General features: G+C 40.4%; 1 protein-coding gene across 4 annotated transcripts in view; it reads right to left on the minus strand.

Moving 5' to 3' along the window:
- Positions 1 to 44: 44 nt before the first annotated feature.
- rereb (arginine-glutamic acid dipeptide (RE) repeats b) overlaps positions 45 to 11069 on the minus strand; it is an 11517-nt gene continuing 492 nt past the window's right edge. The window contains exons 2-17 of one of the 4 annotated variants that reach the window (XM_067503201.1): positions 10341 to 10389; positions 9387 to 9511; positions 8938 to 9037; positions 8733 to 8831; positions 8278 to 8358; positions 8015 to 8168; positions 7809 to 7892; positions 7465 to 7655; positions 7115 to 7270; positions 5151 to 5261; positions 3809 to 4908; positions 3032 to 3236; positions 2234 to 2936; positions 1998 to 2138; positions 1742 to 1916; positions 45 to 1068 (exon numbers count right to left, since the gene is read on the minus strand). In XM_067503201.1, the coding sequence (XP_067359302.1) occupies positions 1035 to 1068; positions 1742 to 1916; positions 1998 to 2138; positions 2234 to 2936; positions 3032 to 3236; positions 3809 to 4908; positions 5151 to 5261; positions 7115 to 7270; positions 7465 to 7655; positions 7809 to 7892; positions 8015 to 8168; positions 8278 to 8358; positions 8733 to 8831; positions 8938 to 9037; positions 9387 to 9511; positions 10341 to 10389 (3508 nt within the window). In that variant the 3' untranslated portion in view covers positions 45 to 1034. Of the gene's footprint in view, positions 1069 to 1741; positions 1917 to 1997; positions 2139 to 2233; positions 2937 to 3031; positions 3237 to 3808; positions 4909 to 5150; positions 5262 to 7114; positions 7271 to 7464; positions 7656 to 7808; positions 7896 to 8014; positions 8169 to 8277; positions 8359 to 8732; positions 8832 to 8937; positions 9038 to 9386; positions 9512 to 10340; positions 10390 to 11069 lie in introns of all 4 variants that reach the window. The other 3 variants (XM_067503200.1, XM_067503199.1, XM_067503202.1) reach the window with 3 other exon arrangements.

Below are 11069 nucleotides of genomic sequence, written 5' to 3' on the forward strand. Positions count from 1 at the left end.
ACAAGCAGTTTTTTTTCTGCACAGAATAACGAGTACAAAGAAAATAAGGCGTGACTGCAGAAATATTTATTGAAATAAATATGCATTGAATACATTGTGATACACTTTGGAATTATATCACATAAATATTGAATTTAAGGGCAGTTCTTTTTCTATTTTCATTTAAATGCCAAAGAGTTGGTTTTGACCAATCCATTTATTCAAAATCATGTAATAAAACATTCTTTCTGTAGTAACAAGTAATTGTTCAATTAATAATTATCTCACCTAATAATACGATACTGTTTTTAGCTTAGGATTTACTGCTATTGTGCTGAATCAAGGGTCAGGTGTTCACATCTACTGCTATATCAATAGTATTCAGTCATACAGAATACTGTGAATGTGTATTATTTACAATCTCAAAAATTAGTGAATAAAAGCTTCGGTTATATTGTGAAAACATTTTGATATATAAAACTTTAAGATTTGGACAAATATTTAACAGATTTAAGAGTAAAACCAACCTCTACTGTACTTTTGTCGTCTAAACACCACAATGCAACTTGCTATTCTACTTTGGTTAAAACTGAAGAATGAGTCATGCTTCTTGTTACAATCATTCAAACACTCATTTAAATGTCATCCTGTACAAGGAAATTGTTTAGAAATCATTATAGGGATAGTTAAACTTAACACCAAAGTCTGTCGGTTTTCATATCCTTTATAACTGCTTTTAGCAAATTCGTATTACTGCATAAGAAACTGTTTTACACTTTATTAAAGAATATCTGTCACTTTAAATCTCACACAAATGGGTGAGATTGTTTATTATTGTGATGATAAAGCTAACATAAAGTCTTAAGTGATATGAAGATCTCAGACGGACTTTGAAAGTCCCATTAAGTGCTAAACAAGGAATGCACATAAAGATCCACAAAGTATTTTCTAAAATATATTCAAACTAAAAACAAACACATTCTCTTACAGTCTCAAAAGTACACAGTATTCATTGAGTATAGGTGTAGGGTTTTAAAGCATGCACCACCTGACACTCAGGATGGCTTGTCACCTTCTTTCTTCAGACGGCTTCAGAAAAGAGAAACGAAAATAGGTAAACATGTGTTGTGTTGACTCTCACAAAGTTTACATGAGCATAACTTAAGTATAAGTTGGCCAGTTTTGCTCCAGACTAGGGTACGCTAAAACAACCAAAAACCAATCCTGAATATTTATACCTTGTCCCAGTAAGCTGCAATATTTCAATCACAATGTAAGTACTGGCAGGTAATAAAAAAATGTGAGAATTATAAAGATGAGAGTTATAAAGATCTCTACACAATGAGTAAGTATTTCTTAAATTACATTTCAAGTTTTTAAATTTTATCATACTATTTTATTCAATTCTTATATTTATTATTTAGTCAATAGCTTTAAAACTGAACAAGGGGGTATTATTACCCATTTCACTATTTTGAAATTTTTTGAAATTTGTTAGTTTGAAAAAAATCTGCTCTCTAATTAACCAGTGATCCTAATTTTGAGAAGCTAGCATGTTTGTGAGCTAGAAAGCCAAACTGGCCATATATTTTGCCCAATTTGGTATTGAAATTCTTCAACTAATAGACTTTAAACGTCCAAACGTCCAAGAAAACCTTTGAGAAAGCCATGACCTGATTGACCTGAATCTCCCCTGATGATCTGACCACAGTTCTAGAAAATAAACTCAAAAACTAAGTTTGCAAACATTGAAAGACTTCACCTGTAATAATCTTCCTGACTTGGTAGAGGACCTCCATGCAGGTGATGCCCATGCAGCCACTGCTGCTCCATAGCCATCCGCTGCAGTTCTGCAGACTGAGCATGCATGGCTTGGAGTTGGTGAGCGGCAGACATCTGAGGAATTGGACCTTGCAGCTCTCTGGGATATGCACCTCCTATGGAGAGAATAAAAAATGATTAAGAAAAGAATAAAACAAAAAGACTCAACCTGTGGACTATATGTTAAGATCACACACCAAACAATGGGTGGCGGAGCATCTCGTGATCATGAGGAAGATCACTAAGTAAAGGGTTGGGGATTGGGCCAGCAGGAAAGGGGAATCGAGCCAAACGTGGTCCTGCTGCCATGGGATCCACAAGCGGATGAGGGCTTGAACCTGTAGGAAAAAATAAGACCTACAATGAATACAGATCAAGTATTGCACACTACTTAACTTGCTATGGTCCATAAAGCCAACAAGGCCAATCCTACCCTGACTAAGAGGGTCCTGTTGGTGCAGGTGGAGGTGAGAGTGAATGTGAGAGTGCTGGTGGTGATGTGGCGTCACATTGAGCATTTGCAGCCTGGCAGCAGGATCAGTAGCCACTGAGGCCATCCTCTCTGCATGAAGTCGTTCTGCAGTGAGTCGCTCAGCGTAAGTCAGCTCTGGGCGCAGCTGAGGTACTGCTAGTGCCATTCTCTCCCGCTCCAGATGGCTCAGACCAGGATGGAAGGGTGCAAAGGGGTGGGGTGGCCCAGGTATGTGGGGAAGACCCAGTGCACCGTGTCTGGCAAAGTGCTCCATAGGGTTGGCCGAGGGGTGCAGCGTTTCCAGGTCTGGAGGCTTGACCTCAAAACCGGGCTTCATCCTCTCACGGAGCTCTCTCTCTCTGAGGTTCCTCAGCTCACGCTCTCTCAGGCTGGGTTCAGCGTTGTACAGGCCCTGCATGTGGAATGCCAGCAAGGGGTCGCCAGGGCTCAGGGACACATAGAAAGGATGGTTGCGGTTGGTGGGGGACATGACATGCGGCCGAGCATATTCACTTAGTGTGCGCAGAGCTGGTGTATCTGGGCCAATGTAGGGGGGCACTGCAGCTACAGTGGTAGGCGGCTGCTCAAAGGAGGAACGTCCATGGCTCTGAGGTGTCATGTGGGTCTCACTCATACGACTGTCATGGGATGAGCTGGAGGCTCTCTGTAAGCAAAGACATTGTGTGAGATAACTCACACAGTTTGTGTGACAGACTTGATGCTTGGACAAAAACAAATTTAATCACATGATGCACTCACAATGTTTCTGTCTGCCTCCCTGTCTCTCTCTCTCTCTCTGTCCTTCTCCCTTTCACGTTCTTGTCGAGCACTGAGTTCAGCCTCTCTTCTAGACTTTTCCACAGCCTCCTCCCTTTTCTTGGCCAGTTTAGAGGATGAGAGCGGAGTAAAGAAAAAGTCTGTTCTAGCACAGGAGTTGTACCCACGATCTAAATGTTTGATAAACCTGGAAAAAGCAAAATATGCATTTGTGAGTATGACTTATAAACTTCATTCAGACAAAATCTAAACATGAAGTTTGAAGAGTTATGACATTTCATACATAATGTGTATGGCTGAATTTTGGGCATTACAACAAAGTCTGTGTAGCAACAGCAAACAATAAGAGCGGGTTTTACTGTATGTAATGAATTTAAAAGTAACTTCCTAAAGTGGACAACTGTCTTGAGAGTGTCTTCCTGGTTCAGCCTGGACCTCAGTTATGCAGGAAAACGTATTTACAACCAAACTGACAGATTTTTGGATCAGTACACTTTGGGTTTCACAAACAAATTTATGATTTAGATTATTACAATAACTATGTGGTTATAAATCATGTTTGTTTTATGCTGTAATGGGTAAAATGTTAACATAAATTTAAAAGCATTGTAGAATTTCGCTTGAAATTGCAGTTTTACACATGGATACTAATAAAAGAAAACAAAACTAAGTAGTGTGGCTTATTCTCAGGTGTGTTGTTGTGTTGGTGTCTTCAATTGAGCATAAATGAATGAGAGCTTTTACAATAAACAGTCATACCGTGCAGACTGGCTGGCATGGCTTGCCATGTTAACGATAGTGGGCTCTGGAGAGGGGCTCCGAGGTGGAGGTGGTGGGCTATCTGCTTCTTCTATCTCATCCAGCGGCTCTTCTTTAATCTGTACATGTGAACCGCCTCCTGTGCTGTTCAGAGTGGGTCTTAGAGAAAGAGGTGGGAAAGATGGCTGCAGGCTTGGGACAGGACCAATAGCAGCTTTTGCAGAGGTGAGAGGCTGTGAGACTGCTGCAGATAGATGAGGAGAAGCAATGCTTTTTCCAGAGTGGGTCTGCACCTGAGAGATCACTGGAAGTTGATTTGGGAGTGACTGCATTGGCTGTGGCATTAGGTGAAGCGGTGGAGGTGGGGCACCTGGAGGATGCTGGTTTGGCAGAGAATTGAGGGGCTTTAGAGCAGGGGGTGGGGGGAGATTGGGGGGCATTTGGGGAAATAGTGTAGCAGACTGGGGTGGGAGCTGTTTTTGTGTTGGTGGAATTGGGGTGGTGGGAGGAGGCTTGATTTGAGGGCCTGAAAGAGGAGGCTGGGGGAGTTGCGACTCCCTAAAGAAGGGTGGGGGTCGCTGGGGTGCCGGAATTGATAGGCCATGTGCAGAGCTGAGAGCAGGTGGAACCTGAAAAGCAGGAGAAAGGGGAGAGTCCTGACCCAGTGGGAGAGGAGATGGACCACAAAGAGAGTGTGAGGCAGGCTGTTGACGAAGGTTTGGTGAGTGACGAGCGGCAGGCTGAGGGGGCTCTGGAGAAGGAGGGGCCGTGCTGGGACCAGGATCAGCAGTGATGATGCTCTGCAGTGACTGAGAAGTAATGATGGGAACCTGAGAGGGGAGAGCCTGCAGGACTGGTGTGTCAGCCAACACAGCAGCAGGGGCAGCAGACTCCGAAGGGATGCCATTCGGCTGGGCAGATGAGTCAGAGTCGCTCTCATTTCCTGGTTGGGGGCTAGGCATACTGGGAGAAGAGCTGCGGTTATCCTGATCAATGTCTTTGGTGTCACTGCTGCCATCATCCTGAGCACTTCGACTCTCAGAAGAGCTTTCCTCCTCCGCCTCAGCCTCTCCCTCTGACCGGGAGGAGCACTGTGGGTCCTGGTAAAACAAAGAAATGTGGATTATGTTGTGCTAAACATCCGCCTAATAGAATGCATCATTATATAACTTTCTGTGACCAATAAATGTAAAGAATTGGCTCCTTATGCTTTGAAACAACTGATAAGTTTGAGTTTACTAAACATTATTGTCTATGCTGCACAACATATCCCAAAAAGCAGCTGTGGAGATATCTCTTCATTGCAACAACATAGACATAGACATGAAGAGTTCCATCTCACCTGTGTCTTTGGCCTTTTAGGTGTAAGTTTTTCAGGCTCATCAGGTTCCTGAGCTGGACTCTCCCTTACACGTTTTGTTGTCTTTGGTGTGGTTACCTCCTCTTTTACCCTCTGTGGACAAAGCATATTTACACATTGGTGTTAATTATTGACAGAACATTATAAAGACTGACAAAAACCTTGATGTGTGATCCTGAACACGCATCAGTGCTTTCGGTTACATGTAATGTTGGGATAAACTAAACTTACATCAGGTCAAGTGGTAAATCTGATAAAGATTTTCTCACCAGTTATTGTCCAGTAAACAACAATGATTAAAACCCCAATTCCGAACATCCAAAGTTGGGACATTGTGTAAAACGTAAATAAAAACAAATCTTATCATCCCATAATTAATTCCCAATAGACCAACATCAGATTTTGAAACTGAGATATTTTATAATTTCATTGGTAAAATTACCTCATTTTGAATTTGATGGCAGCAACAAATCTCAAAAAAGTTTTATCACAGCAATGTTTACCATTTTCAGCATCCCATTTTCTTTTAATAATTGTCTGTAAACACCTCGGAAGTGACGAGAAGTGACAGTTTAAGGAGTTTTTTTTAGGAGAGGAATGTTGTCCCATTCTTGTCTGATGCAGGACTGCTCAACAGTCCTGGGCCTTTTTTTCTTTTGTTTTTTGATGCACCAAATGTTTTCTATTGGTAAAAGGTCTGGACTGCAGGCAGGCCAGTTCAGCACTGGGACTCTTGTGATGGGTGCAGTATGTGGTTTAGCATTGTCTTGCTGAAATATGCACGGCCTTCCCTGCAAGAGCCATTGTCTAAATTGGGAGCACAGTGTGTTGCTCTATATCCTCCATGTACTTTCAGCATTGATGGTGGCTTTCCAGACGTGTAAGCTGCCAACGCCATAGGCACTAATGCACCCCCATCAGAGATGCTGGCTTTTCTACTGTCCGCTGATAACAACTCAAGTCTTTAGTCCATAGAACAGGGAATCCATGGTTTACAAAAAGAATAAAAAATTTTCATCTGACCTCAGACCATTTTAAATGAGCATTGGCCCAGAGAACACGGCAGCATGGTTTGTGTTCACATATGGCTTCTTTTTGCATGATACAGCTTTAACTTACATTTGTGGATAGTACAGCGAACTATGTTTGCAGATAGTGATTTCTGGAAGCGTTCCTGAGCCGATGCAGTGATGTCCAGTAGAGAACCTTGTGTTAATGCAGTGCTGTTTTTAATGCAAAGATCAGTCGCGTGCATCCAGTTTTGACCTTCGGCCTTGTCCCTTGCACAAAAACATTCCTCCTAATTCTCTAAATCATTTGATGAAAATATATATATTAGATGGTGGGATCTTCAAAATTTACACTGAGGAACATTTTTCTGAAATTGTAAGTCACCTCTGCCCATCTTTACTTTAAAAAGACTCTGCCTTTCTGAAATGATCCTTTTATACCAAGTTATGTTACTGACTTGTTTTCAATTAATCTAATTAGTTGTCAAATGCTCCTTTATTAGTTTTTATTTGCAATAATTACTTTTCCAGCCTTTTTTTTGCCCCGTTCCAACTTTTTGTGTTGCTGACGTAAAATTCAAAATGAGCTAATATTTTCCATTAAATGGTAAAACATCTGATATGTTGTTTATGATTTATTGTGAATAAAATATGGGTTAATGAGCAAATCATTGTATTCTCTTTTTATTGAAGTTTTATACATCGTCCCAACTTCTTGGGAACTGGGGTTGTATTTCTATTGACAACAACAATTCTCTAATTCTGATTTGAATGCTTCTCAAGGGGGCTTCAGAACCCCAAAATATATGTCCAACTGTACTCACGGTAAGTCTGCTAATGATCCAAACCAAATAGAAGAAAAGTAATTTACAAATACCCACCCTATTAACATAATGTCACATAATTGAATATATATTATGAAATGTATATGTTTACCTTGTTAGTCCTCTTAGTGGATTCACTCTTATCAATGGAACATGATCTCAGAGAGTTAGAAGTTACTCCACTGGGTGAGGGCTGGTTACCGGACCGCTGATTTTCACTAGGGGAGCCTGTAAGCCTCCTGTGGCCGCTTCTTAAAGATGACAGCTGCTGAAAATTAAGCACAAGCTGATATGGTTAAAATGCAAAGGCCAATATTTTATAGGCAAAAATGTTAAACAACAAGCTCAAATCGGATGCTTGGTGTCTATTTTGAAAGCTTTATGTCTATGAATTTGCATTTGCGCCAACATTTATTCATTACAGATGCTAAAATGTGTCTGTGCTGCTGGCCTTAGGCTTACAGGTGCCCTGCTTCGCCGTGTCCTCATTCCATGCTTGCTGTTCACCTCTTCTTCTTTAACAGGTTTAAACATGAAAGGACCACCTGCAGATTTTGAAGCTGGTGGTAGACATCCGTGTTTGTTTTCATACGTGCGACAAGCCGTGCACAGCAAAGGGTTGTCTCTTCCCCCTTGGTGCCAATCTTTAAAACCTGTAAGACAAGAGTGATTTCACAGACTACTAATAAAGTAAAAAGCACAGCATCAAAGTTTAAGTATTTTTGTCACATTAAAAGGCTTCACTGAAATATTAGTCATCGAACACTGTTTAATCAGAAATATCAAAAATACAGACTTGTACTCACTTGTAGCACCACAGTGGCTGCAACTCTTAATGTCCTGTTCACTGTCCTCACTATCTAGATCATCCTCACTGGCAGAACTCACATCTACTGCAAAAGATAAGATCAGCACACATACGGTATTATCCTGTGACTACAACATAATTTACTGTCATAAAGAGGAAAAAGCAACAATATTGTTTTTTTTCTGAGAAACAAAAAGTGCTCACATGAAAAATTTCGAGATGGGGCGCTCACAGGAGCAGCCACAGAGCGGGTCTTTGCTTTACGAGAGGATGGCTGTCGACGTTGCTGTCGATAAGCTCTCGTTCCTGCAGCCTCTGGAGTTTTCTTCCAGTGGTAATAGAAAGTGATCAGCTCACCCTGAAGACAAAACCACTTACCTTTACAAACAATATAAGTTTGGTTTCTAATCAAAATTTCATAGCTGCATTTCAATGTATTCTGTACAGAAAAAAACATGTTCAATTACTGTTTTTTTGCTGGGCAGAAAGTCTTTCCGGATGCGGAAGAAATTCTTTCCATATTGTCTCAAGCCTTTTATGAAACATTTCTAGAGAAGAAAAGGAAAGGGAGAAGTGAGAATAATTAAGTGATATTGCATTGTAAAACAAAGGGCTCCAGTACAGATATCTAATAGGTGTAAGACAATGATTATTATGCTGGTACATAAATGATTAGTTATGTAATGAAGTGCTTTCAAAAGAAACAAAACAACTTTAGTGCAGGTGTGTATCATTGCCATTTTAATTGTGATCAAGACAAATAAACTCATGCATTTAAAAAAAAAAAAAATACACTCCATGCACCATTAAACATTTACAATACATCAACAGCTTTCGTTTAGTTTTATCTACCAATACTTTTATTTTTCAGAAACAACATTAAAACTAACAAAATATCAGAACTGGACAAAACCGGTCTTACCACATCATCCTCCGACCAGCATTTCTCAATAAGCTTTGGCAGAGGCTTCTTAACCAAACGTTGGAGAGCTTTTGCTGCATCATAATGACTTGCATGTAGCTAGAATTGAGAAAAAAATTATTGTTTTTACATTTACAGCATGATATAATGGTCCTTTGAATTTATTGCTGTTTTATTGAATGTAAATATAAGCTTTGCTCCACACCATGTTGAGGGCATTGAGTGTGGTATCATCACGGGAGGCTGCCAAACATCCATCCTCTGTAGATCCACCATCACACATCCCTGCAAATGCGGCCATGCTCCTTGAAACATTAACAAAGGAAAGTTCTTGACCCAGGTGACATCAACATTTAAATGCATTTTTACATTTCTCGTCTAATTTTACTTTGATTTTACAATTGATTCTAAAATTCGTAAAATTACAACCCTGGATTCTCCAGCTGAAATCTAGCCTTGTTAACTGGGTTTCATTTGACCACCTAAAAACAGCTTTTTAGCTTAAAAGAGAACTGTAAAATCAACAGAAATAGGCATTTAAAACAAACACTTAATTTAAAGCATACAATTGCAGCTTTTTGTAACTGTTAAAAACCTTATATTAATCTGACATTAAAAATATATATTTTCAAGCTATAAAGAGCAAGCACTAACCTTGCAGCTCTGAGGTACATGAGGAGGTCACAGTCATTGACCCCTGGCGTCCACATTAGCTCCTCACTTTCTGTCTGTGTCTGTAGACCAGGAGCAGGACGTGGCTGCAGCTCAGGCAGTTTGGCCTGGAGTAAAACCAATAATTTAATTTGTTTTGCATATGGCAGAAATAGTGTTTGATATAAAAATGAAAACAGCACACTTAACTTGATTTGCAATGATCAGCTGAGTAATTAATTGACAGAAAATCAAATCAAATTTAATAAATCTAAGCTTTTATCTGTCAATATTCATTTTAACCTTAAAATCTTTGGGTTTTGGACCATTGAAAACATATAATCTATCAAACAAGAAAATCATTTTATAATGAAAATAATTCGTAAACAAATCCTTACTGTGAAAAAACGGAGTAGTTTAATTGAGAGCTTAAAAAGCCACTAGGACACAAAAGCAAGTCACAATCAGGTAGAGATTTGTTTTTATAGTCTGCCGACAAATGTAGCGAATAGTAGTCAAAACTGTGAATTTCGGATTCACAGTTGTTTGTGCAAATAAATGTTTTGAAACCCTCCGAAATACATTTGTCAGCAGAATTTTGGATAGGGAGCCTGGTGGCCCTGTGCTAGAGCATTGGGTTGGGATGCAGAAGTCAGCAGGTTAGAATCCCACCCCCCGGGTTCCCACCCCACTTCCACACCCCTCCAATAAATCCCATTTCTGGCCCGCCCCACCGACCAAGGGCAACCTTGGTGCGGGTTCCAAGCCTGGGCAAAAATGGGAGGGTTGCACCAGGAAGGGCATCCTGCGTAAGTATACACGCCAAATCAACGTGCAGATCATGTTGCTGTGGTGACCCCTGAAGGGAGTGATAAACTGTGATGTGCTATTGTATAATAAAATATAGGTGTCTAACTTTATTCAAATATAGCATGAAAAAGTGGCATTAGTGTTAACCTGATGACTTGGCCCCACTCTTATCTCGCCTTGTGTGTTGTTCAGGCTCCTGAAATAAAACATAAGCATTAGCATTGTATATTTCTGTATCTCATGTGATTTGTTAACTGAAGTCTTGGCATCTGTAAAGTAATGTAAAAGCACAGTGCACACTGAGTACACACAGTTTTAAAGTCTGACTGTTTTAAATGGCCTGTCAGTGCCTGTGTAATTAACGCTGCACAGTGCACACAGAGGGACGGTCAATATGTGTCTAACTCAGCTGCTATCAGAGCAGCTTCGCTACATTTGCACAGCGACTTCATCAGCAGAGGGACAAACCTCCCGCCCATCTATCGCCGCGAACCAATCTCAGCTATGACCTGCTATGTTTCCTTATATTACATGGATGAAATCCGACGCCAGCTGCTGCAAAAACACCGTCAATCAATCATACATGAGCTGCCAAATTGTACGGTCACCATTACGAGAACAGTGTGTGCTAAATCCTTCGGATCCTAACAAGCTGACAGTAGCTAGATAACCGATCGATCCATGTGGTTAATCTGCTCAAGTCTGCGATCACTAACATTAACCTTAGCATGCACGGTATTAACATGACGTTACACTTAGCGAGATGTAGATACTGAAAAACGGAGAATGAACAGTAGATGAATAACGTCAAACTGCTTTACTGTCACCATTTATAATATGTGTAAAGGAAAAAAGTGTTAACGACATAAAAGGGAC

This window comes from Channa argus, chromosome 5, assembly GCF_033026475.1.
Source record: "Channa argus isolate prfri chromosome 5, Channa argus male v1.0, whole genome shotgun sequence".
NCBI classification, from domain to species: domain Eukaryota; kingdom Metazoa; phylum Chordata; class Actinopteri; order Anabantiformes; family Channidae; genus Channa; species Channa argus.